The sequence below is a fragment of the Carcharhinus amblyrhynchos genome, chromosome 27 (genome assembly GCF_965287045.1).
Source record: "Carcharhinus amblyrhynchos chromosome 27, sCarAmb.v2.hapA, whole genome shotgun sequence".
NCBI lineage: Eukaryota > Metazoa > Chordata > Chondrichthyes > Carcharhiniformes > Carcharhinidae > Carcharhinus > Carcharhinus amblyrhynchos.
In genome coordinates this window covers 25,298,913-25,325,965 of record NC_137350.1, presented here as the reverse complement: position 1 = coordinate 25,325,965, position 27,053 = coordinate 25,298,913, and the positions used below count along the sequence as shown (strand labels likewise).

Below are 27,053 nucleotides of genomic sequence, written 5' to 3'. Positions count from 1 at the left end.
CCAGAGATGTGTGGCTATGCTAAATTGCCCCTTAGTGTCAGGGGAATAACAGGATAAATGCATGGGGGTACTGGGCTAGGGTCTGGGTGGGGTTATTGTCGGTGCAGGGTCGATGGGCCGAATGGCCTTCTTCTGCACTATGATTCTATGATTGCAATTTCTATGATTACTTGTTCATAACATGCTGAGGAGCTAGATACATTTCTAATAAAAAAGGGATAAAGGGATATGGGGAACAGGTGGGGAGGTGGAGTCGAGACCAGAAAGAGATGAGCCATGATCTGATTGAATGGCAGGGCAGGCTCGAAGGGCTGTATTATCTACTCCTGCTCCTAATCCCTACTTTCCTACAAGGAATCACAAAATTATAGGACACAACACACAAATGTGTCTAAACTGGCTTTTTGAAAGAGTCAGTCCCATTCCCCTAATATTTCCCCCCGAGCTGGGTAAATTGTGTCCCTTCTAGTGATTATTTAATCCCTTTCTGAGAATTATTATTGAATCTGCATCTATCGCCCTTTCAATCTGAGTTCCACATCACAGTAACTTGCTGTGTTTTTCAAAAATTGTGTCTTCTTAACTTCTTTTGCCAATGACCTCAAATCTGTATCCGCTGGTTTACTGACCAGTCTCTGGCTCAGTAAGAAATTATGAAACCTACATCTGAATGAAGCTAAGAAATGGAATTATTTGATTTAGGATTTTCTTGACTGGATGGCTTTGCATTGCCCATTTTTTCCAGTAACCCTCTGGCTTCCGCTACACTTGCTAGTTATGGTTTCATGGATTCCGAGAATGCTCCCACAACTAACTCCGAGAGGCCGTTAATTACATTTTGAGTCTTGACTGGAAGTGCTGGCAGGATACTTGACAGGGCAACACAACAGGCGAGTCTGAACTGCCCGCAGCCACTCCCAGCAGAGCTAACTGGACAGCAGTCAAGAGCAAAAACATGAGCGGATTGTTCCCATTCTCCATCTTACACACCAAGTCAACATTCTTTTTGATTCATTCATGGGGATCTGGGTGTCGCTGGCTGGCCAGCATTTATTGCCCATCCCTTGTTGCCCAAGGGCAGTTGAAAATCAACCGCATTGCTGTGGCTCTGGAGTCACATGTAGGCCAGACCGGGTAAGGATGGCAGATTTCCTTCCCTAAAAAGTAGTATGTGAACCAGATGGGTTTTTCCAATAATTAACAATGGTCAATTCTTAATTCCAGATTTTTTTTAAATTGAATCCAAATTCCACCATCTGTTGTGGCAGGATTTGAATTCTAGTCCCCAGAATATTAGTTGAGTTTCTAGATTAATAGTTGAGCGATAATACCACTAGGCCATCGCCTCCCCTCTACTGCTACTGCTGCAGTTGAAAAGCATAAAGTACTGCGCTTTTATAATGATGTAAGGGATTGTGTAAACACTTTGTGGACGCAATTATCTAAACTAGGCACAAAACAACATATATACAAAGGTATATATGTTCTCGGTGGCATCAGCAGTCTGTCAAACCTGGAACACTAGTGCGGTGAGGCATGTTAGACCTTTCAATAAGATCATTTCTCATTCTTCTGAACTCCGATGGATAAAGGCCCAACCTGTTCAACCCTTCCCTGCAAAAGGGTTATCTTATCCCAGAAATATAAAGAAAAAGCAAGAGAGGTATATAAAAAAAGAGCAGTACTAGGGTCACACGAATCTGTAATCTAGCATGTTTCAACTCCTTTAAGAGATGAAGGGCACAATTTGGAAGGAGAAAAAAAATAAATAGCACATCTCCTACATTCATATTGCTTTGAAAGGCAGGTTAAGTGAGCCCTAAAGTGGTGCATTAAAGTCTCGGACGTGTTCCATGAGAAACAAAAACATTTATCGGGGACGCCCACTGCATTAAAAGCTCTCAGCCAAGCCCAACCATTCTTTCCAGGTTAATTATGACTTTAGAGATTGGACTGTGTTGACATAGTAACACTGTATTGCCATTTAATATGACAATGTGCTCATCATAAAGTTCCAATAATAATGCAACCTCTTTCATAAGAGTGCTGTTTAAATCACTTACCTGCATCCACAATATGAATTGGAGGGATAATACTTTCATTATGCTCAATGATTAACCTCAACCTTGCTTTCAAATGACTACCTACGCCATATTTTGCAATTGAGTGCAGAATTGCTACTGTAATAAGGGAGTTAGCTTACTGAAATCACAAGATTTATAAAACTGTCTATTGGATTTGTTTTTAGCAGCTGGGTGCAATCAGAAACTATTTGCTTCCTGCAAAGTAAGGAAAGAACCTTGCGGTGTAAACTGGTTGCCTCTCCCTCTCTCAGCCCACCACCAGGTATCTCTACCACTCTTTAGCCAGTTGAATCTCAGGCAATTTGTTTGTCTTTCTTGTCATTTGCTGTTTAAGAGCTGTTTTTCAATCTATCCCAATGTGATCAGATCCGAAAACCTTGCCTTCTGATAGGCAATCCTTCTTTTCCCTAGATATCAACCACTTAGTGATCCGTAAGTGGATGGAGGGATGCTGGTATTGCTTCTTTCAGAGTTCCTTTCTTCTTGGTCTCAGCCCCAAATATGGTGGCATTCTTGCCTTTCCTTCTCCTGCATGATCTCCTGTGCCAACTTCAAATCTCACTCCAGCCTGGATCTCAAAACTGTGGAGACTTTTGCCCTCTTCCAACACGGTGGCAGCAGGGTGGTACGGGGTTGGCACTGCTGCCTCACAGCGCCAGGGACCAGGGTTCAATTCTGACCATGGATGACTGTCAGCGTGGAGACTGCACGTGCCCCTTGTGTACAAGTGGATTTCCTCCAGGTGCCCCGGTTTCCTCCCACTCTCCAAAGATACGCAGATTAGGTTATTTGGCTTTTGTAAATTGTCCCTTAGTGTGAGGGGGACCAGCAGGGTAAATACGTGGGGTTACGGGGATAGGGCCTAGATGGAATTGTTGTCAGGATTGAAGGGCAGAATCACCTCCTTCCGCACTGTAGGAATTCTATAATTCTAACCAACAGTAATCAAAAAGTCAAGCTTAGCATCCTTTAACCACACTCCCTGATTGGTACCGTCTTCCTTCTTATTCTTTTCAAACTTCTTGCACTTTGTTCCTTCACTTCAGTAAAAGTCAGACTCAATAACAACAATAAGTTGCACTGAGATTGCAGCTTTAATGTAGGGACAAAACTGAAATCTAAGCAATGTTAAGGGAAGTGACAGAAGACTTGGTCAAAGACGAAGGTTTCAAAGAAGGCAACAAAGTGACAAAACGCAACAATCTGGAAAAGACACTTCAGGGTTTTGGCGATGAGATGGCTGAAAGGTGTGGGGGAGTGATGCGGGGGAGGAAGGTAAGGGGGCATAGAGAAGGAGACAAAGTTTCAAGCTTATTTATTAGTCACATGTAGGCTTACATTAACACTGCAGTGAAATCACTGTGAAAATCCCTTAATTGTCACACTATGGCATCTGTTCAGGTACACCGAGGGGGAATTTAGCACAGCCCAATGCATCTTGCACATCTTTCGGACTGTGGGAGGAAATCGGAGCACCCGGAGGAAACCATGCAGACATGGGGAGAATGTGCAGACTCCACACAGACAGAGACCCAAGCCAGGAGTGTGGGCGTGTAAGTGCATTGGGCTGGAAGACACTATAGAAGTCAAGACATGACTCATAGCAAATAAATAGGAATAATAAATGAAAATCCACAATGCAGAGAGTTTAACTGACACAAATGAATGAGTCATACAAACTGAGAAAGTCCCTGACTTGATCATGGGTGGGCTATGCCTCTTTTATTTAGATAAATTTCAATATTGGAACAGAAAAGGTTGGAGGCACAAGCTACATTTTCAACTAAAGCAGTGATTTCCCAATTAGTCTCTTAGTTCCCAGGGTATCGTGAGTTGTTAGGCACATCACCAATCTTCCACCACCTATTCACACTCAAAGAGGCACGGGTAAGGTTTGGTCTTATACTTAATTCATTAAGAAAAATACTGGGTTTTAATTGCACTAAATTAGATAGTTAGATCTTTCCTTCATCACTTATCCCTCAAAAGAACAATTTAAAAGTCATGTACCTCAATTCTGCTGGTTAATGTATAATGTGGTGTTAATTGTCCAATTCTAACAATGAATAGGCCTGCTTAAAACAGAACCAGTGCTTCGGTTAGGCAGGGTGTAGAGGATGTAGGCTGTTTGTGGGTTAATGTCTGCTCTCCTGGCTGTGTATGAGGCCCAACCCATCAGGTTTCACCACTGTGGTTCTAAAGCTGAATAAATTATATTGGATATCATCCCCTGCCCCTCTCTGCCATGTGACCATGCTATCTTCTTCCTCAGCGTACCCGAACAGACACCGGAGTGTGGTGACTAGAGGATTTTCACAGTAAGTTCACTGCAGTGTTAATGGAAGCCTACGTGTGACATGAAAAGAAACCTAACTTAAACTTCTTCACAAAGGACAAACCTACAGTGTGAACTTCACCTGGGGGCAGCACAGTGGCACAGTGGTTAGCACTGCTGCCTCACAGCACCAGGAACCCCGGGTTCGATTCCCAGCTTGGCTTATTGTCTGTGTGGAGTTTGCATGTTCTCTCCATGTCTGCGTGGGTTTCCTCCGGGTGCTCCGGTTTCCTCCCAGAATCCGAAAGACGCGCTGGTTGGGTGCATTGGCTCATCCTAAATTCTCCCTCAGTATACCCGAACAGATGCCCGACTGTGGCAACTAGGGGATTTTCACAGTGCCTTCATTGCAGTGTCAACACAAGCTACTTGTGACAATAGTAAATAAACTTTAAAACTTAACACTTTACCAGCACAACCTCGAGTCTGATAAGGTGAGGCCACAGTTCATGGCATCCTAGCTGGAATTTCAGTTCCTTTTCTTATTCCAAACTCTGATGGTTGCATATCTGGCATTCGGTGCCTCAGATGCAGAAGTAAAGCTCCATCACTTCATTACCAGTAACAAATAAATATCCAATCAGTTGAGTTGCAGGTCAAATAGGAGCTGAAGGATGACAATTTTTGGGGGATCTTATTGAAACTTACAGGATACCGTGAGGCCTGGATAGAGTGGACATGGAGAGGATATTTCCGCAGGTAGAAAAACTAGAACCAGCAGGCACAACCTCAGGCTAAAGGGACAATCCTTTAAAACAGAGAGGAGATGGAATTTCTTCAGCCAGAGAGTGGTGAATCTGTGGAACTCTTTGCCGCAGAAGGCTGCGGAGGCCAGGTCATTGAGTGTCTTTAAGACAGAGGTGGATAGGTTCTTGACTGATAAGGGGATCAGGAGAATGGGGATGAGAAAAATATCAGCCATGATTGAATGGCAGAGCAGACTCAATGGATCGAGTGGCCAAATTCTGCTCATATGTCTTATGGTCTAATATCTTCTGCTGGGCAATCCCACCAAGATCTCTCCAGCTAAGCCATACCATTGAATATTAACTGCAGTAATAGTTTGAATATTGTGGTCTAATGCACAATGGGAAATTTAAACAGATATCTTTTCATGTGAGATTTCTCATATTTTTACAAAATCTTGTCACAGAATCCCTACAGTGCAGAAGGAGGCCACTCATCCCATTGAGTCTGCGCTGATAACAATCCCACCCACACCCTATCCCTAGAGCCCCACTTATTTACCCTGCTAATCCTCCTTACACTAAGGGGCAATTCAGCATGATAAAATCAGCCTAACACACATATCTTTGGACTGAGAGAGGAAATTGGAGCACCTGGAGGAAAACCACACAGACACGGGGAGAACCTGCAGACTCCGTTCAGACAGTGACCTGAATCCGGAATTGAATCTGGACGCTGTGAGGCAGAAGTGTAACCATTGTGTCACAGTGCCACCCGTGTGCCTCCAAGCCATCCGTCCTTGTAACTTAATTTCTAGTTGAACATTGTGACCTGAATTTGGCTTCAATACTAAGATTAGTTCCATAAATTAACCTAACTGGCTCAATAAAGAGATTAGCTACAATTTTTATTTTAAAAGAGGCCTTTCATCTAATGTTAAAGTGCATCTGGGTTGCAAAACTGCACTTAATGGAGAAAGACCCATTAAAAACTTAAGAGAAAAATAAATAGAATTAAATTGGATGGTGGGGAGGAGGAGCTGAAGTTTCATAACCACAGCTGGAAGTAAGTGATTAACAGGTTGTCACATTTACTGGTTTTAAAGTTTTACATTTATTGGCATCAAACGTTTCTTAGAAGTTGGTGGGATGAAGTAAAAGCAAATACTTCATGTATACATACAGCAGGTCTGTCTGAGTCCATACAGAGAAAAACAATACACCGTTGGAAGATAGAACATGAGTCAGCACTTTAGAAATGTCTCTTTTTCCTGCTTCAATCTCTCCACGTCATTGGTGTTGAAGAACTTACTTTCGGTTCAAACAAAAGAATATACACAAAAATACCCTGTTCCCTTTCTCTTTACAGATGCTGGAGAAACTACTCTTATAGTTTGTCACCTTTTCTCCTTCAATTGTTGGCACAATTAGGCTCATGTCTATTAATTCCAGCACTGTTAAACTGAAATAGCCAGCTGGTTGTAAAGTAAATAAAAATATAGGTGTTGTGCAGCACAGCAGCCTCTGTATTCAGAAGCCAACATTGCAGCAAATTAAATAGTCTGCATCCACCCTTCCTCAAAGGCAATTAAAGATGTGACAAAACTAGCCTTGCAAACAATGTCCATATCTCATGAATGAACTAAAACAAAACACTTTATGGCAAATGTCTATTTTGTTAGTTGCTCCAAAAGAAATGTCCTTCTAATAGCTATCGAATGATTTATACATGCCTCTTGGGGCTATCTTTTCATTGAATCCCAGGTGCAGGTGGCCATTCAGCCCATTGCATCTGCCCCAATGCAGCATCTTACCCAGGTCCTCCCCCCAACTCATCCCCAGAGCTCCATGCATTTATCCTGCTAATTCCCCTAACCTATACATCTTGGGACACCAAGGCACACTTTAGTACGGCCAATCCGCCTAACCTGCACATCTGTGGAATGTGGGAGGAAAGTTGCACTGACACAGGGACAATGTGCGCACACACACACACACACACAACTGGAATTGAACCCATCTCACTGATAGTGCAGGTAAATCCTTTCATTTGTGCGCAATCAAACAGTCACCTGAGAAAGAGGACACAGATTCTTAGAAAGGAAAGCCTCTGGGTGAAGTATTTGCCCATAGAGGTTGCAAATACCAGTTAGAGTGCAGCAAGATCTCACTTTAAGATATTCTGATTTAATGAGAAACCCGCGGCAGGAGTTTGAGGGACCAGAAAATTCCGGCCAATGTTCTTCCCCTGAAGCTAATCCAAAAGAGTAATTATAATCCGGATGGGTCTTTCATGTACAAAGACACGAGCTGTCTCAATCTCTCATGATGGGAAAGTCAATACACAATATATGATTGACCCGACACAATGACTTTATTTGGAAAAGGACTTGGACTTGTAAAAGTTTACGTGAGTGAGTCAGCCATGTTTTTTGCCCTCTTTTAAAACAATGGGAAGCTGTTACACTGCCCCCACCCCTCCCCATTATACAAAACACTTTGATCATGGACTGTTAGCACATAAATTAGATTTGTGATAAATCACATGTGCCACCTTTGAATACTATCATAGAATCCTCCAGTGCAGAAATAGGCCATTCAGTCCATCAAGCCTGCACTGACAACAATCCCACCTATCCCCGTAACTCCATGTGTTTACACTGTGAGCCCCCTTAAGGGGCAAATTAGCATGGCCAATCAATCTAACCTGCACATCTTTGGACTGTGGGAGGAAACCAGAGCACCCGGAGGAAACTCACATAGATGTGGGGAGAAAGTGCCATCTCCACAAAGACAGTAACCCAAGGCCGGAGTTGAACCCAGGTCCCTGGCGCTGAGAGGCAGCAGTACTAACCACTGTGCCACTGTGACGCCCCCATGTTGCATCCTTTTAAATAAAAAATTCAGGAGATGTGCAGTTATAGTGATATATAACGGAATTTAATGCACTAATTATATCAATCGAGTATATATTAGAGCAGCACGGTGGTAGAGTGGTTAGCATTGCTGCCTCACAGCGCCAGGGACCCAGGATCGATTCCCGGCTTGGGTCACCATCTGTGTGGAGTTTGCACATTCTCCCCATGTCTGCATGGGTTTCCTCCAGGTGTTCCGGTTTCCACCCACAGTCCAAAGATACGTGGGTTAGGTTGATTGGCCATGCTAAATTGTCCCTAATGTCAGGGGGTAGGCCGTGTAAAGATTGGGGTTAGGAGAATAGGGTCTGTGTGGGATTGTGGTCAGTGCAGGCTGGATGGGCTGAATGGTCTCCTGCTGCACTGAAGGGGTTCTATAAGATGTACCTATGCAGTATGTACGCTTCAGAGAAGTGTTTCTCCCCTTTCAGGAGTATCATCAGAAACAACTGTGTAATATAGAGTTGAAACTTTGACAAGCAGCATCAGCAAAAGTCCACAGCAGAGCCTTCGCTGTATGCCTCTGATGAAAAGCACTGTCAGGGCACGACTAAATTAGACAAGGGAGGGGCATAAGATATTTAATACAATAATAAACGGAGAAACTAATGGGACTCTAAATCGATAAGTTTTCAGGAGTGCACCATTTCCATCTCAGGATGTTTAAGATATTCTCCCCATGGGTTTCCTCCCACACTCCAAAGATGTACGGGTTAGGTGGATTGGCCGTGCTAAATGGACCCTTAGTGTCAGGGGATTAGTGGGTAAATACGTGGGGTTATGGGAAGAGGGCCTGGGTGGGATTGTGGTTGGTGCAGATTTGATGGGCCAGAAGGCCTCCTTCTGCACTGTAGGGATTCTATGATTCTGAGAAGTGAGGTTGTTGCAGTTGCTATTTTTATCATATTCCAAAGTTCTCCAGATTTAGGAATAATGCCTTTGTATTGAAAAATAGCAAACGTGGCTCTATTATTTAAGATTAGCAGGAGATAGAGGTGAAATATCCTTTGTCTGAAACCTTCAGGCCAATTGTATTTCAGATCATTTCAGTTTTCAGATACTGCATATAGGCCTACTCACATTACAATAGCAGAAGATTAGGCCAGTAGTTCCCAATCTTGTGTCACAGTACACCTGCACACTATAAAAATAATTGAAGCATAGCTCCTATTTTCTCTGTCTTTTTCCATTACTGGAAACTTTGTTTTTAACTTTTTTAATCAATTGGACATGGGTGGCGCCTAGTTGCCCAAGGGCAGTTGAGAGTCAACCACATTGTTGTGGCTCTGGAGTCACATGAACACCAGACCAGATAACGTTGGCAGATTTCTTTCCCTAAAGGACATTAGTGAGCCAGATGGGTATTTCCGACAATGGTTTCAGTGACCAGCAGATTCTTAATTCTCAAAATTATTTTATTAAATCCAAATTCCACCATCGGTTGTGGATGGGATTTGAACCCGGGTCCCTAGAACATTAGCCGAGTTTCTGGATTAACAGTCTAGCGATAACACCATTAGGCCATCACTTGTTCACATTCTCACATTTGTGTTTTCCCAGGGTTTTTACACCCTTTTGGAGTTTTGTCTAAGCGCTTGGGACCTTTGTCTTCAGCTCCAAGTCCTGTTGGTCATGTGCATGGTCTGACCAACATAAAAAAATCTGAAGTGTGCGTCTACGGCCCTTTCCCACCCAGTGCATGTGCGGGAGGTCCAAAATTTGTTGTGTTTTGGAGATGCCAATTACAGAGCTGAAAATGAAGATCAGTTTTAGTTTAACTATATTAATTTTGACTCATTTTGAATTGTTTTTCACAGCACACTGATTAGGAACCACTGGCCTGGGCTAACTATCATTTTGAAGGAGATAATCATCGACTTCTCCAACGACTCTCTGCAACTTTTACAGATGCGCCAGAGAAAACATCCTTTCCAGATGTATCACAGTTTGGTCTGTCTCCTGCTCTGACTAAGACCGCAAGAAACCACAAAGGGTCGTGAACGTAGCCCAGTCCATCGCGCAAACCAGCCTCCCATCCATTGACTCCGTCTACACTTTCTGCTGCCCCAGAAAAGTAGCCAGCATAATCAAGAACCCCACGCACCCCAGACATACTGTCATCCACCTTTCTCTGTTGGGAAAAAGATACATAAGTCTGAGGTCATATTCCAATCCAAGACCCTGAAACATGGACCAACCGACTCAAGAACAGCTTGCCATCTGACTTTTCAACGGTCCTATCATATCTTAAGCTGATCTTTTTCTTCACCCTACCTGTAACTGCAACACTAGATTCTGCACCCTCTCCACTCCTTCTCCCCTATGTACTCTATGAATGGTATACCCTGTCAGTATAGCATGCAATAAACAATTTTTCACTGTATCCCAATACATTTGAAAATAATCAAATCAAAGATGCATTGCTGAATAATGAATACAGGGTGATGTTCATGTCAGCTTAGGGCACAACTTCCCATGCTAAATGTCGATGAGGTGAAAAGAAGGTGTAGTTTTGGGGTGTGTTTGGTTTTCGGATTAATGGATAAAGGACATTCGACCTGTAACAGGTAACTACATCCCTATAGATTTAGCATCAATTACACGGGAATCTTTTATCTGATACCTGCTCAGCCATTTTGTATCAGCTACTCAAAATGCACACAGATACAAAACAATGTGCATTACAAAACCTTGCATTTGGTGCTGGATTGCAAGTTGACACTGAACAGGAAGGAGAAAGAGGGGGGTAATAGGGAAGGGGCAAAACCTAAGTTGAAGAGAAGGGTTTGGAAGAGACTTTTGAAGGTGTTGGAGGTGGAGGGGGGAGGAGGAAATATATGGCATTGATACTAAGGGAGATTCAGAAGGAATAAATGGGGCACTGAGCAGTGGTTCACACAGCTGCCTCACAGTGCCAGGGACCCAGGTTCGATTCCCAACTTGGGTGACTGTGCTTCCAGTTTCCTCCCACAGTCTGAAAGACATGCTGGTTAGGTGAAAGCAAAATACTGTGAATGTGGAATCTGAATCAAAAATGGAAAATCTCAGCAGGTCTGTCAGAATCTGTGGAGAGAGAATAGTTTCAGGTCATCCTGACTCCAAATATTGGCTCTATCCTCTCGCCACAGATGCTGTCCGATCTGCTGAGATTTTCCAGCATTTTCTGTTTTTTTGTGCATTGGCCATGCTATATTCTCCTTCAGTGTACTCAATGTGGCAAATAGGGGATTTTCACAGCAACTTCATTGCAGTGTTAATGTAAGCCTACTTGTGACACTAATTTCCTGGAGTAGCCATTGATGACAGATTGGAAGTTGAAAACTGCAGTGTTTTAGCCTCAGCTCCTGAAACATCACTGTGTACTACTGGTCTAAATCTATCAAGGAACAACCTTTTCCAGCTGCACAGGTTTAGGAAGTTTAAAGAGTTGCAGGTGAGCTGTAATGGCTTTATTAATCTAATGAAAGTACTTGCATTTATACCCTGTCTTTCACAATCTCTGGTATGCCAAAATGATTTATGGCTAATTAAATACTCTTGAAGTGTAATCATTGCTGTAACACTGGGAAGTGCATGGCTAATTTATGCACAGTAAAAGGAAATGACCAGATAATCTCTGGTAGTATTGTTGAGGGCTAAATGTTTCCCAGGATCTCAAGAACAATCGCCTATTGTTTCTGAATAGTGCCATAGTTTCTGCTACACCTGCCTGGCAGAGTGAGTGTAGAAAGGTGTTCACATCTCATCCAAAAGATGGCCTCTCTAACAGTATTGCATTGCTGCAGTACAGCACAGAAGTTCCAACCCAGATTATGTGCCCAAATATGATGGGATAGGAACGCACATCCTTCTGACTCAGAGGTCTTGTTACAGCTGCCACTTAAAATATGAAGCTGCGGAGGTCTCATGTATAGAATTCACAGGCCTGATTTGTCTGCAGTCTAAAGATGTGCGGGTTAGGCTGAATGGTCATGCTAAATTGGCCTTAATGTCAGGGGGATTAGCAGGGCTATGTGGGGTTACGGGAATAGAGCCTGGGCGGGATGTGGTCTGTGCAGACTCGATGGGCCGAATGGACTCCTGCACTGTAGGGTTTCTATGGTTTGGGCCCACATCTTGCAGGCCGCTCACTCCCGTTTGGGAGTGAATGTATTGTCTTACAAATGGATCTGTATCATGTCATAGGGAGATCATCAGTGCTTGCTGTGGGCTGAATGAGTGGATCTGAGCAAAGGCCGGCAGTAGTACATCCCTGTCAGTATCCGTTAGCTAAAGAAGGTAAAAACATCTAGATTCTTGTTACAGACATGTCTGTGGATTGTCAAGTCACGAAATGATTTGAGTTGGCCTAACAGGCCCCCTACTCAAAGCTTACCATGGGCAACACGGTGGTACAGTGGTTAACACTGCTACCTCACGGCACCAGAGACCCGGGTTTAGTTATAGTCAGAATTTGCACATTTTCTGCATTTCTGCATGGGTTTCCTCCAGGTACTCTGGTTTCCTCCCACACTCCCAAAGATGCACGGGTTAGGTTGATTGGCCATGCTAAATTGCCCCTCAGTGTCAGGAGGGCTAGCTAGGGTAAATGCATGGGGTTATGGGCATAGGGCCTGGGTGGGATTGCGGTCAGTGCAGACACAATGGGCTGAATGGCCTCCTTCTGCACTGTAGGGATTCTAGGCTGGGATTAAGAGGGAATGGTTGGGCAAATCAGTGCTGGTGGAACCATATTCCAGTATTAATCAACACAGTGGAGGGGAAAACATCTGGAAGAGGACAAAACAAAAGATCTTCAACACGGATCTGCACAGAGGGTGGCAGAGTGGTTAGCACTGCTGCCTCAGTGCGCCATGGACCCAGGTTTGAATCCCAGCTTGGGTCAGTCTGTTTGGAGTTTGTACTTTCTCCCCGTGTCTGCGTGGATTTCCTCTGGGTGCTCTGGTTTCCTTCCACAGTCTGAAAGACGTGCTGGTTAGGTGCATTGACCCGAACAGGCACCGGAGTGTGGCGACTAGGGGAATTTCACAGTAACTTCATTGCAGTGTAAATGTAAGTCCTTACTAGTGCCTAATAAATAAACTCTAACTTAATGATCCTGATAGTCCTAAAGTCACGTTGACCCCTTCACCAATAAATACCAATGTTAATCTGGGTTATTGTGGCTACAATTGGTTGCAATGATAAGTGGTCAAAATGAAATTATTGCAGGTTTTATTCAATTCGTTCTTCATTGGAAAAGGATCTTTAGATGTATTGTCGCAATTAAATCATTAGCTTTCCTGAGTCTCTCGTCCACAAGTGCTGACACAGACAGCTGACTAAAAAACAATTTAAGAGAATAATTCTGAAAAGCAATTAGTTTTTAATCCAGCGCAGATTTCTTCCTTTGACAATGTAAACAGCTAACATTACAAAGACAGCAGGATACCTTATGAAAATGTATGTTTGACATGGCTTGCAACCCCAGGAAGTGGATTGTATAATTAAATATAGAGTTAAATCTCAAACCCTGTAACAGAACTCAAATAACTCATCCCTCGTGCTCAAGGTCTCCCTATTGTCCTGTGCTGAAACAAAACATCATTGTAACTCGAGGCAAACACTGACTTTATCCACCTTTCATCTGAATCAATGGGCCTTGCAACCTCACACCCCAGATTTACACATTAGGATGTTGACAGAGTTACAAGCCAAAACCATGTAAATAAATGGGCGCCTTTCCTAATGCTGCCTTCCTCCTGCAGTAATTGCCATCGTAATGCAGCTGGAACTCAGTGGATTAAAATGCTGAGTTAAAAGTGGTAAGCCACATTGATAGTGCGGACTGAATGTGGAATCGTAGAGTTGCTTCCATTGCTGCTATTCAGACTCATAGGGCAGGATTTTCTGCCCCATTCACCCCAAGTCCTGAAATTCCCCCTCAAGGTCAATGGACCTTTACATGGTCTGCAGAATTTTATGTCCCATCCATAGAATAGAAATCGTAGAATTCCTACAGTGCAGAAGAGGTCATTCAGCCCACCAAGTCCGCACCAACTCTTTTGGCAGAATACCTTATCCAGGCCCTCTCCCCTGCCCTATATCCTTACCCCACACATTTACCATTCATCTAACCTGCACAGCTTTGGACAATAAAGGGCAATTTAGAGTGGCCAGTCCACCTAACCTGAACATCTTTGGACTGTGGGAGGAAATCCACACAGACATGGGGAGATTCAGTCCAGTCTAAAGCACGATTCATAACCTGGGCAAGAAATTAATGCTTAGGCTACAAGTGAGAAGAATCAAACGGAGTTCTGCTGTCAGCGAGCACAAGAAAACAAAACTAAATTTAAATTTTTGCTAGCTTGTTTAGGAGTTGACTATTTTGTTGGGGCACATGAATAGACATTGGCAGCGCAGACAATTTGCGACTGCAAAACTGAATGGTTTGACTGGAGTTTACAATCATGTCTCCCTTCACAACTGCAGTAAGTATTCGAGTGAAGACATGCATGTGCACACATGCAACATTAGAGGCATTCTTCTTGAACAGGAAATGGCTTGTTTGGTTTAAATTCAACCAACCAAATATCAGCTGGCCCACATAATTAATTGCAGACAGAATGCGAGAACGTTGAATTTCACAACAAAAGCTCAGCACACTGGAAAACAGCACAAATACAACGGATGAGGTTCTCCGGTCTCCCAGCCACGTCGGTGGAACTTGGGGCATTGTTTGCTAGCGGTGGGATTCTCTCTGCTGCCGATGAGATTTCCCACTGACGTCACCCCATAGCGCAGAAAACTCATGGGCGGGGGTGCACTGCTGGAGAATCCTGCCAGCCTGAGGATTCCAGCCAACACCTTTGTACATAAATCACAATGGTGCCATGTCACCAGTGGCTATTCTCTACTGATTGATTACAATGTAGGTGGCACGGTGGTACAATGGTTAGCACTGCTGCCTCACAGCACCAGTGACCCAGGTTCGATTCCCGGCTTGGGTCACTCTCTGTGTGGAGTTTGCACGTTCTCCCCTTATCTGCGTGGGTTTCCCCTGGGTGTGTGTTAGGTGGATTGGCCATGCCCCTTCGTGTCAGGGAGACTAGTGGGGTGAATGCACGGGGTTACGGGGATAGCACCTAGGTGGGATTGTTACGGTGCAGGCTCTATGGGTGCATTGCGCTGTAGGGATTCTATGATTCTAACCTGAACAGAAAAAGGGCAAAGTCCAGAAATATATACTGGGTCAAAGAGTCGGTGTGGACTCCCTGAGCCAAATGCCACTGACAACAATCCCACACAGGCCCTGTAACCCCACATATTTATCCTGCTAATCCCTCTGACACCAACGGGCAATTTAGCACGGCTAATCCACCCAACCTACACTTCTTTGGACTGTGTGAGGAAACCGGAGCACCCGAAGGAAACCCACCCAGACACGGGGAGAATGCGCAAACTCCACAGGATAGTCATCTGAGGCCAGAATTGAACCTGGGTTCCTGACTTTGTGAGGCAGCAGTGCTAACGACTGTGTTATTCTATGCCTTTCATAGAAAAGGGCTGAGACATCGAATATGTAAAAAACAAAGCAGAAAACACGTAAATGAGGTTCCCAAGGTCTGATATCCATGCAGATTTGAGTTAAGAGCCCCTGGTAGTTCAGTGGGGGTCTACAGTAAGTAGCAGGAACATTAAATTTGGAAGGTGCAAGTTTAATCCTCAATCTGTGTTGAGTTAGATCATCTCATCCCAGGTAGCAGGACAGCTGCTAGAATTGTGGCTTCTGTGTCACCAAAGAGAATACTCAGCACTGAGTGCCACTCGACAGCTCCTGTTAGAGTGGAAATCCACATGTGTGGATGTCAGGTTGGGGTAAGAACAGTATCAAGTATAAGGGTCCCTGCAGCCAAATAACCTGCCACTCACTGTGAGCACCAATGTGTGCATAAGTCGCTTGGGCGAGGTATCTAGGAAAACACCTCGCACTTACAGAACTGAATCAGCAAGCGATTTCCAGGAGTGAGACATTGGTGCAAAAAAAAAATTTGTGTCATAAGATCACAATCTCATGAGATCACAAACAACATAAACTTGTCAAAAATATACACTGGAGGTGTAAAGCACAATTGCGATATCTGGATTACCTAAGGGACAATCAGTTGTACCAAACAAGCTTTGGCTATAGGTTTGAAAAACAATGTGAAGTGTAACATTTGCTGATGGGAGACTTGCAGCAACCATTATGGGGGAGGTGATGGCCTAGTCGAATTATCGCTAGACTATTAATCCAGACACTCAGCTAATGATCTGGGGACCCAGGTTCAAATCCCACCACAGCAGATGGTGGAATTCGAATTCAATAAAAAAAATCTGGAATTAATTAGGAACTGATGACCAAGGAACCATTGTCAAATATCAGAAAAACCCATCTGGTTCACTAATGTCCTTTAGGGAAGGAAACCTGCCATCTTTACCTGGTCTGGCCTATATGTGATTCCACAGCAATGTGGTTGACTTTCAACTGCCCTCCAAGGGCAACTAAGAATGGACAATTAGTGCTGACCAGCCAGCGACACCGCGTCCCCCGAACGAATAAAAAGAACTTCTGCAGATTGTTTGGAACTCCCATTGTCTCAGCTTCATTTTCCGAATGTGAGGCCACACTCGCAGCACCCAGGCAGCTGAGCAAAACCTGATGTAATGCTACCAGATTCATTAAGGCTGGCCATCAGTAAAGCCCAGTAAATGTGGATCCTGACAAGTCTACTTTGGGTCCCAGCAAATAATGTGGAACTCAAGTGTCCAGTGGTGGCACTAGCATAGGTCTAGCTTGGTATTGTAAAGTCACCAAAGTCCCAGTCTCCTCTTTAGAATCATAGAATTAGGCTACAGTGCAGAAGAGGCCATTTGGCCCATCACGTCTGCACCGAATCTCCAACAGAATATCTTATCCGGGCCCTCTCGCCCACCCTCTCCCTGTAATCCCACACATTTACTATGACTAAGCCCACCTAACCTACACATCTTGAGACACTAAGGGGCAATTTAGCATGTCCAATTCATCTAACCTGTACATCTTTGGAGTGTGTGAGCAAACAAGAGCAGCTGGAGAAAACCCACGCAGATACAGGGAGAACGTGCAAAGTTCGCACAGTCACCCAAGGCTGGAATTGAACCCAGGTCCCTGGCACTTTGAGGTAGCACTGCTAACCATTGTGCCACTGTGCCGTCCATAAGTGGAAGAGTTGACTGGTAGTGATTTAACCTGACAATCACCACACTTCAGGCGAGGGGGCAAGGTGAGAAGGCCTCATGAATAACTTCAGCTGTTACGGGAATGGAACCTGTGCTGCTGGCATCATCTGCATCGCTAACCAGCTGTCTAGTCAACTGAGCTAACTGACTCCTTGGTATTCAACTGGCTTTGGAGAGCAAATCTTATCTGGCTGTGGCCACAAGTACATCTGAAGTATGACTGTGTAACAGTAGTCAAAATCAAGATAACTCAACTCTTCAAAGAAAAAGATACAAGCCACTTCATACCAGTCCCACTGGAGCATCAGCATGCTGTATAGCATCGAGTGAGGCCACAGACCATAACCCTGCTTCACTGAAATCCCAATATCAATAACCACACCACAGGGAAGTACTCCGTGGTGTAAAAACAGAAAGTGCTGGAAGAATTCAGTAGGTCCGGCAGTATCCGGGAAGAGAAACAGTGTTAACATTTCAGGTCCCTATGTCTCTGCAGCCTCTTTAACTCTGAAGAAGTCACACAGACTCAGAACGTTTACTCTTGTTTTCCAACATAGGGTAGCAGACAGGAGTGGTGTTCCCAAGCCAATTCTGCAAACATTTTGGCTGATTCAGGCTATCACTGATGGGCAATAACCTAAGCACTATGCAATTGCAAGGTGGTTGGGGGGGAAAAGGAGAGAAAATGTGAAAAAGAGGTAACATTTGTTTCTTTTAAACCAAAAAGTAAAATTAATGAGTTAATTTAATGTTGCTCTAACCATAGAAACAAGAAGCAGGAGTAGGCCATTTGGCCCTTCAAGTCTGCTTTGCCATTCATTTTGATCATGGTTGATCATCCAATTTGCTATCCTGATCCCTCCCTTCCTCCCATATCCCTTTGGCCCTAAGAGCTGTATCTAATTTCTTCTTGAAAACAGAAAACATTTTGGCCTCAACCATATTCTGTGGTAGTGAATTCCACACATTCACTATTCCTCTGGGAGAAGAAATTTCTCCACACCTGTTCTAAAAAGGTTTACCCCTTATCCTCAAACTATAACCCCTAGTTCTGGATTCCCCCACCATTGGGAACATTCTTTCTAAATCTACCTTGTCTAACCCCGTTAGAATTTTATAAATTTCTATGAGATCCCCTCTCACATAAGAACATAAGAAATAGGAGCAGGAGTAGGCCATCTAGCCCCTCGAGCCTGCCCCGCCATTCAATAAGATCATAGTTGATCTGTCATGGCTCAGTTCCACATTCCCGCCCTCTCCCCATAACCCTTAATCCCCTTGCCTATCAAAAACCTATCAACCCGCGTCTTAAAAATATTCACTTCAACGGGCAGAGAATTCCAGAGATTCACCACCCTTTGAGTGAAGAAGTTCCTCCTCAACTCCGTTCTAAACCGCTCCCCCCTTTATCTTGAGGCTGTGCCCTCTAGTCCTACTGTCCTTTCTGAGCAGGAAGAGCCTCTCCACCTCTATCCTATCCATCCCATTCAACATCTTATATGTCTCAATGAGATCTCCCCTCATTCTTCTAAACTCTAACAAGTACAAACCTAGTTTATTCAGCCTCTCCTCATAGTTCAACCCCCTCAACTCCAGAATCAGCCTAGTAAACCTCCTCTGCACTCCCTCCAAGGCCAAAATATCCTTGTGTAAGTGCGGCAACCAAAACTGCACACAGTACTCCAGCTGCGGCCTCACCGGTGCCCTATACAGCTGCAGCAAGACCTCCGTACTTTTATATTCAATCCCCCTCGCTATGAAGGCCAGCATCCCATTCGCCTTCCTGACCACCTGCTGCACCTGCAGGCTGGGTTTTTGCGACTCATGCACAAGGACCCCGAGGTCCCTCTGCACCGTCGCATGCTGCAGTTTTTCGCCATGTAAGTAATAGTCCTTCCTACCATTATTCCTACCAAAGTGGACAACCTCACATTTTCCAACATTAAATTCCATTTGCCAGTTCCTGGCCCATTCGCCCAGCCTATCTAGATCCTTCTGCAGACTCTCCACACCCTCCACACAATTTGCCGTTCCACCAATCTTGGTGTCATCAGCAAATTTCGACACCATACACTCGGTTCCCTCCTCCAGATCATCTATATAAATGGTAAATAGCTGAGGCCCCAGCACCGACCCCTGGGGCACTCCACTAGTCACCAACCACCAATCTGAATGGCACCCATTGACCCCCACTCTCTGCCTCCTATTTGACAGCCAATCCTCTATCCACGCTAACACCCTACCCCCAACTCCATGCCCCCTGACCTTCTGCAATAACCTCTTGTCAGGCACCTTGTCAAACGCCTTCTGAAAATCAAGAAACACCACATCCACCGGCTCTCCTCTATCCACCGCCCTAGACACATCCTCATAGAACTCCAATAAATTCGTCAGACACGACTTCCCCTTAACAAAACCGTGCTGCGTCTGCTCTATCAAACAATTCTCCTCAAGATGTCTCGCTATTTTCTCCTTGATCACGGATTCACTCTTCTGAACTCTAGTGAATATAATCCTAACCGACTTGGTCTCTCTTTATATGACAGACCTGCCATCCCACTAAACCTTTGCTGCACTCCCTCTATAGCAAGGACATCCTTCCTCGGATAAGGACACCAAAACAGAACACAATACTCCAGGTGTAGCTGGTTTAAAATGACAAAAAAAACTTTCTAAAAGTAGTTTGAATTAACAAAATTGCCTTCTTTCCCAATTGACTGGAATTAACACACAAAATGATGCCAAATCATAGTTAGTAATGGGGTCCTGAGACACTGGGGATAAAAAAGATCAATGCAAAATATTATGAGGAAACAAATTTGTTGATACAGAAAAGCTCTTGTTGAGCAAGTGAACTGTGAGGGTAAATGTAATCCACCTGGCTGTGCTTTTTAGCTTTTACTGATAGCACACGTTATGCAACAAGTCATTTCTCCAAGCGAGAGGCACTTGTAGACCTGTCAACCATTCATCAGCGGTAAAACAAACTAATGACCATATATGGAAGCACTTCCTGCTCATAATGAGCTGTTGCAGCCAGCTCTTACTGTTACAGATTACAACCAACCCATTCATAAAACGCGAAGGGCTGCCTGCTTTCACATCATGGGTCAGTGATGGTTGGGGGGGGGGGGGGTGTGGTGGGGAGGGGGAGGGGGGAGGCACATCACATGACAAAAATACCTCCTGTTGGGCGGAAACAAGTGATTGAGCAGATGTGGTCTGGTTGAAGTTTTGCCATTTGTGATGCATTTACGTTGCAAAGCGGCTGCAGGGTTCACTGCTACAAGCAGCTCCTGGTGTTCCAGAAACTCACATTTAGAGGTTTCTTTTTTCAAACACCATAAGAATTCATTTCCAAGGTGTACAAACACCGAGTTGCTTAATCACCAGGCAAGACTGTTCTCTTCCTGTTGGTGAACACTTCAGCGGTCGCGGGCATTCGGCCTCTGAACCTCGGGTAAGCGTTCTCCAAGGCAGCCTTCACCACACACAACAGCGCAGAGTCGCTGAGCAGAGACTAATAGCCAAGTTCCGCACACATGAGGGCAGCCTCAACAGGGATCTTGGGTTCATGTCACACTATTTGTAACCTCCATGACTTGCCTGGGCTTGCAACATTTCACTTACTGTCCCGTCAGGAGATAATACACATCTCTTTAACCTATGCTTAATGCTATCGCCACTCATGTGCACCTTTAAGACTTAATTAACTGTAAAGATTCATATTCTAATCAGTATTCTGTAAACTGAGCATGTGTCTTTATATGCCCTGTTTGTGATCAGAACTCCCCACTCACCTGACGAAAGAGCAGCACTCTGAAAGCTAGTAGAGTTTGCTACCAAATAAATCTGTTGGACTTTAACTTGGTGCTGTGAGACTTCTTACTGTGTTTACCTCAGTCCAACACTGGCATCTCTACATCATTTCTCATCTCAGCAACATTCTGGATTCAATAAAATGTAGGCTTTATTACTTGGAGCAAGCATGCTAGAGGGATAGGCTGAAGAGGACAGCAAGGGTTTTTTAATTCAGTCTTGATGCTTAAGCTTTGATAGCAAGCCCTGTACTTATTGCCCATCCCTAATTGCCCTTGAGCCGATCATGATGAGCTGTCGAGACAACCACATTGGTCTGGTCAACTATCAAATGCAAGGACAGTAAACTTCCTCCCCAATCCAGCTGGGATTTTATGACAGTCCATTAGTTCAATTATTGATGAGGTTACTTCCTTTTTTATTCCAGATTTAATAAAGCATCGAATTTAAATTCCCCCAATTGCCATGATGGGATTTGAACTGGTGATTCTGGATCATTCGTGCAGGCCTCTGGATTGCTAGTCCAGTAAAATTCCCACTACGCTACCATCAAAGAGCAGCATGGTGGCACAATGGCTAGCATTGCTGCCTCACAGCGCCAGGGAGCAGGGTTTGATTCCCGGCTTGGGTGACTATGTGGAGTTTGCACATTCTCCCCGTGTCTGTGTGGGTTTCCATTGGGTACTCTGGCTTCTTCCCACAGTCCAAAGATACAAAGTTAGGAGGTGTGGCCAAAGATGTGTCGGTTAGGGGGATTAGCAGCATGGATGTGTGGGGTTAGAGGGATAGGGTGGGGGTGGGCATGGATGAGATGCTCCATTGGAGAGAGAGTGCAGACTTGATGGGCTGAATGGCCTCCTTCTGCAGGGTAGGGATTCTATGAACCTCAATTCTTGTGACACAAATCATATTCCCCTCTTCCTTTCATTCCAAATCCTCAAATTGTCCTGATTTGTCTCCACATTGGTTGCATTAGTGATCAATGGCTGTAATGAGAGAAGCAGTTTTTGCATATTTGCTCTCTGATTTCTTAAAGGGATGTTTCCAAATCACCACATACAGTCAAGGGCAAAGTGCAAGAAGAAAAATACTCACGGCTTTCACAGTGATAGTCTGGTACAAACTGTTCATCGCTGTCTGGAACCTGAGCTGCAACATGAAGAGAAGGAAAATTTTAGAATTGTCAAAAATGTCTCCACATTTCTCCACACCTTCCTGCCACTCAAACACTCTAGTTCTTTAGGAAATTTATTCTGTAGGACTTCAATACAACTAGAAACTGGCCCAACAGTGACAATGACTTGTTGGGTCTGACTCTACGCATGTACACTCCCCCAAAGATCACTCGAGATGGGGGGGATAATCTGCTTTTTGGCAATGGGGATAATTACTTCTCAACCGATCCTGCCCTCAGCCAATATTTGCACCCACACACTTTCCAACAAAGGTCACTGGTGATGGGGGGAGGAAATCCTTTGTTGACTCACTCCTGTCCATCAAGCCAGGCTGATTACAGCAATCCGGCAGAGGTCAGCTCACGGTGCACAACAGGAACTATATTGGAATTAACTCGGCTGTACAGCTTGTTAGGTTAATAAGTGGTGCAGTTACTCACTGAGTCACTGACAAAGTGCTGGATGCCATTTTTAAGGTGCTTAAAGAACATAATTTCCATCGCAGATTAACAACATATAAACGCAGCAAAGCCCAGCTTTTAATAGTTTGCAAGTATAAATTACAGCCTCTGATTAATAGTTAAACATGGATGTCTCTATGGACACAGGCGTAGTGCTTTTTTGTAAAGACATTTTCCAACAGGAACGAACAGAGTTATGCACATTGCACAAGCTCTCTGGCCAGGTATCAGTCACTTAGGACTATAAGACTACAAGATATAGAAGCAGAATTAGGCCATTTGGCCCATCAAGTCTGATCTGCCAATCGTGGCTGATAAAAGTTTCTCAACCTCATTTTCCTGCTTTTCCCCCCTGTACTCCTTGATCCCTTTACCAATCAAGAACATATCTATTGCTGACTCAACTGCACTCAAATAATCTGCCCTCCACAGCCTTCTATGGTAATGAAATCCATAGGTTCACCACCCTCTAGCTGAAGAAATTCCTCCTCATCTCATGAACTGTACAGTGTGCCATTCAATGCAAGACTAGTTCACACAGTTAAGAGTTTGGGGAAAACAAAAGCGATCGTGAAACAAAAGGCAGCAAGTATTGTGTGTGGAATATGTCTCTGACCTCATAGCAAATTAGTATTTACTCCAATAATATCCTCTTGAAACCAAATAAGATAAATGAAGAAATAATCTTTAAGCCACCGCGGTGTAACTGCGCAAGACTCCATTTCTGCTCTCTACCACTGCATACATACATGTAACTCTGGAATAAATGTTTAACTTAGTGACTATTTTCTCTCACCCTGTCATGGAGCTTTATAACATGACATGAGTCACTGTTTATAGAATGTTTGCTGCAAAGTTATGATTTGAAGCGATAAGATTCTGGCTGCTGGCAAATGAAATCTTCAGCTCAGTGGTGGGTGTTAATATTTAGTCACATTTTTGGATTCTCAGGCCATAGGTAGCCCGAGCAAGGTCGACCCCAACCTGCTCTAAAACGGTGATCTTTATTTCTGAAGACACGCAGATGTTCCCTGTGCTAGGCGTAAAGGGTGACCTGGTGCAGTCCAGAGGCATACTGAGCAGGAATGAGTTAAAACCAGTAATGGGCGATTCCGTTATGATTCCCCCATCTTTGTTAACAAGGAGGCACAGTGGTTAGCACTGCTGCCTTCCAGCGCCAAGGACCTGGGTTCGATTCCCAGCTTGGGTGACTGTCTGTGCGGAATTGGCATGTTCTACCAGTATTTGCTTGGGTTTCCTCCGGGTGTTCTGGTTTCCTCCCATTGTCCAAAAGACGAGCTGATTAGGTGCATTAGCCATGCTAAATTCTCCCTCAGTGTTCCCGAACAGGCACCAGAGTGTGGTGACTAGGGGATTTTCACAATAACTTCATTAACTGCATTAATGTGAACCTACTTGTAGCACTAATAAATAAAACTTTAAAGTTAAACATGGAAATCTGTCCTTAAGATTTGGGAATATTGTAACATTAAATTTAGGAATGTGTATGAAATGTTAAGATACCCACACTATTGGGCAGGGTTTACATGCAATGGATAGTTCACCAGAAATATGTAGATGCACCATTTGTAGTTTGCCCTCCATTGAAAGTCACAAGGTCAGTGTTTTTCAGCATTTCATAGAATCCCTGCAGTGCAGAAGGAGGCCATTCAACCCATCGAGCCTGCACTACTCCTCTGAAAGAGCACCCTAACCAGGCCCCAGCCCCCACCCTGACAATATGCGTTGATCATGGCCAATCCACCTAATCTGCGCATCTTGGACACGAAAAGGCAATTCAGCACGGTTATTCGACCTAAGGGAAGGAAACCGGAGCACCCGAAGGAAATCCAAGCAGAGAACGTAAATACTACACACAGACGGACACCCAAGTCCGGAATAGAACCCGGGTCCCTGGCGCTGTGAGGCAGCAGTGCTAACCACTGTGCTGGAAGTAACATTTTTCAAATCTCTGACGACAGAGTTGTGTGGAACTGGGGAAATTGCTATTCAAAGAGTTGGCAATTATTTTTTCAAAACAAACTACATTGAGGATCCTATTTCATGACCTGTTCTGGATTGTCAATGCTAACTTCCTTCTGAAATATAGAATCTATAGAATAGAGGCCATTCATTCCATCGTGCCTGCACTGACCATACTCCCACCCAGGCTCTATTCCCATAACCCCACATATTTCCCCTGCTAATCCCCGGACACTAGGGTCAATTTAGCTTGGCCAATCAACCTAACAAGCACATCTTTTGGACTGTGAGAGAAAACCGGAGCACCCGGAGGAAACCTACGCAAACAAGGGAAGAATGTGCAAATTCCACACAGGCAATGACTGAGGCTGGAACTGAACCCAGGTCCCTGGCGCTGTGAGGCAGCCGTGCTAACCACTGTGCCATAATCCCTTTCCAAAGGTCTAAGTTTTGGTAATTAATTAGCTGAATCATCCATAGCCTGTTCCTGTACAAACTAACAAGATTGCCTTCACCAAGGCTGTATACACTCACCGAAATTGTAGTATACACACTGAATTTTTACTTTTACCATAAAGCCAGTGAAAGGTCTTCTATTTAATAGAAATCATTGTTCTTTTGCACTATAAGCAATTTAATATATATTTAAACTTTTTATGACTGAACCTGAATAGACAATACAGAACAAACAAAATCTTTAGAAGTAAAAGAACCAATAAAGCAAATCAATTTTATATTGCAAAATTGTATAAAATTCAGCCAATGAATTAAAATAATCAACATAAGTTCCATTTAAATGGGGCAGGGATGCGAAGGGAAAAGCTAGGTGTTAAAGAATGTTTAAAAAAACCACATGCCGAGGAAATCTGAACAAAAAACTGACAATTCTGAAATACAGAATCTGTATACTAAGTACTAGCAATGGGGGAAAAGGTGAAAGAGAGAGCAATGGTTCAAGGAGAGACCTTCCGCTTCATCTATGGTTTCAACCACCAAAGACCCGCTATGTATTTCTAGCATTTTCCTATCTTGTAAATTAAGGAGTTTATTACATAAAATAATGAAATGAGATACTGAGATGTACATCTCTAAGCAAAATCAAAGCACTATAGCAGCACTACTCGGCAAGTGCGGGGATCCAAATCTAGTTTAAATCTATCTTGTCCCCTCCAATGCTGTAAACACTAGCTCTTGCCGAAATGTATTTCCAAAAGCGCTGGCAATTTTTCTTTATATACAAGCGCCTCACCCATTCCTTATCTGGGAGCCAAACCAATGAATATCCGCAAGCTATTTGACCATGAAGAGCATCGGAACCAAACCTGAACCCGTCTTCACCTGGTGGCCAGAGGCTGGCTTTCTGGCTGGAATTCCTGGATAGATGGATGACGGACTGATTCTCTACCTGGGCACTGGGGCCAAGTGTCATCAGGAGGAGGAGAAGATCATTTGACTCGTTGGGCCCATGCTGGCACTTTTGAAAGCCCTACCCACTTACTCCCACTCTCTCTGACCTCCCCCCACAGGCGTTTATATTTTTCTGTGTCAATTGTAAGACCACAAGTGGGCAGATTGAGAAGGTCTGATTATTTAAGCCATGCCAAGAAGTCCCCCCCCCCACAGCGATTCCCCCACCTCCTCCCCCCAAACTTTTGGCAAAGAGCATCAACCACATTACTGGATGAATACACCACCAGATTTCTCAATCTTTGGAACAGGGTGGGCAAATGTGCATAAAGAATTTATTAAACAAATAGACAAATTGTAGGCAGAATTCATTACATACATTCACTGAAAGGCATGGTCCAAAGACAATCTGTCTGATTCCCTTTTTGAAAGATTCTGATGCATTTAGATTAATTCCTCAAGTGATACAGAAATAAATATTGAGGGACACCCAGAGGTCTGAAAAGTTATTAATTTAGGAGTTAAACTCATTTCAAGCGGAGCTGTCTGGTCTTGTGTAGCATCTGACTTGTCGTTTTCAGATTAAGCACAGGCAAAGCAACAATACAAGGGGGCATTTGTTCCTTTAAATACCCTTAACTTTCACACCCAGGCCCCTTCCTGCCCAAGTCAATGGAACTCATGGCTCTTTTGGGGCTGTCTCGCCACGCCGCCCCCCCCCCCCCCCATCAACAAACACACACACACTTAAAAACGTGTTTCGACACAAACTTGCAACCTCTAGAGGAATTCTCTGCAAGTCCTGTGCCCACGCGTTTAACCTACCGGGAAAAATTCATTATTTGGAAAAAAACGCATGATGTTGGGAAGGAGGATCCAGATTTAATTTGAGGTGCTTTGCACAAGTGCAAACATTCATTCATTCAATAGAATTCCACCCCTTTC

At 44.0% G+C, this 27,053-nt stretch overlaps 1 protein-coding gene across 4 annotated transcripts in view; it reads right to left on the bottom strand.

Annotated features, from left to right (window-relative positions):
- The window catches only part of etv4 (ETS variant transcription factor 4), a 120,910-nt gene that overhangs the window by 72,053 nt on the left and 21,804 nt on the right, over positions 1–27,053 (bottom strand). For all 4 annotated transcript variants that reach the window (XM_080213941.1, XM_080213939.1, XM_080213942.1 and 1 more), the window contains one exon: positions 22,178–22,231. In XM_080213941.1, coding sequence (XP_080070067.1) covers positions 22,178–22,231 — 54 coding nt within the window. The remainder of the gene's footprint in view (positions 1–22,177; positions 22,232–27,053) is intronic.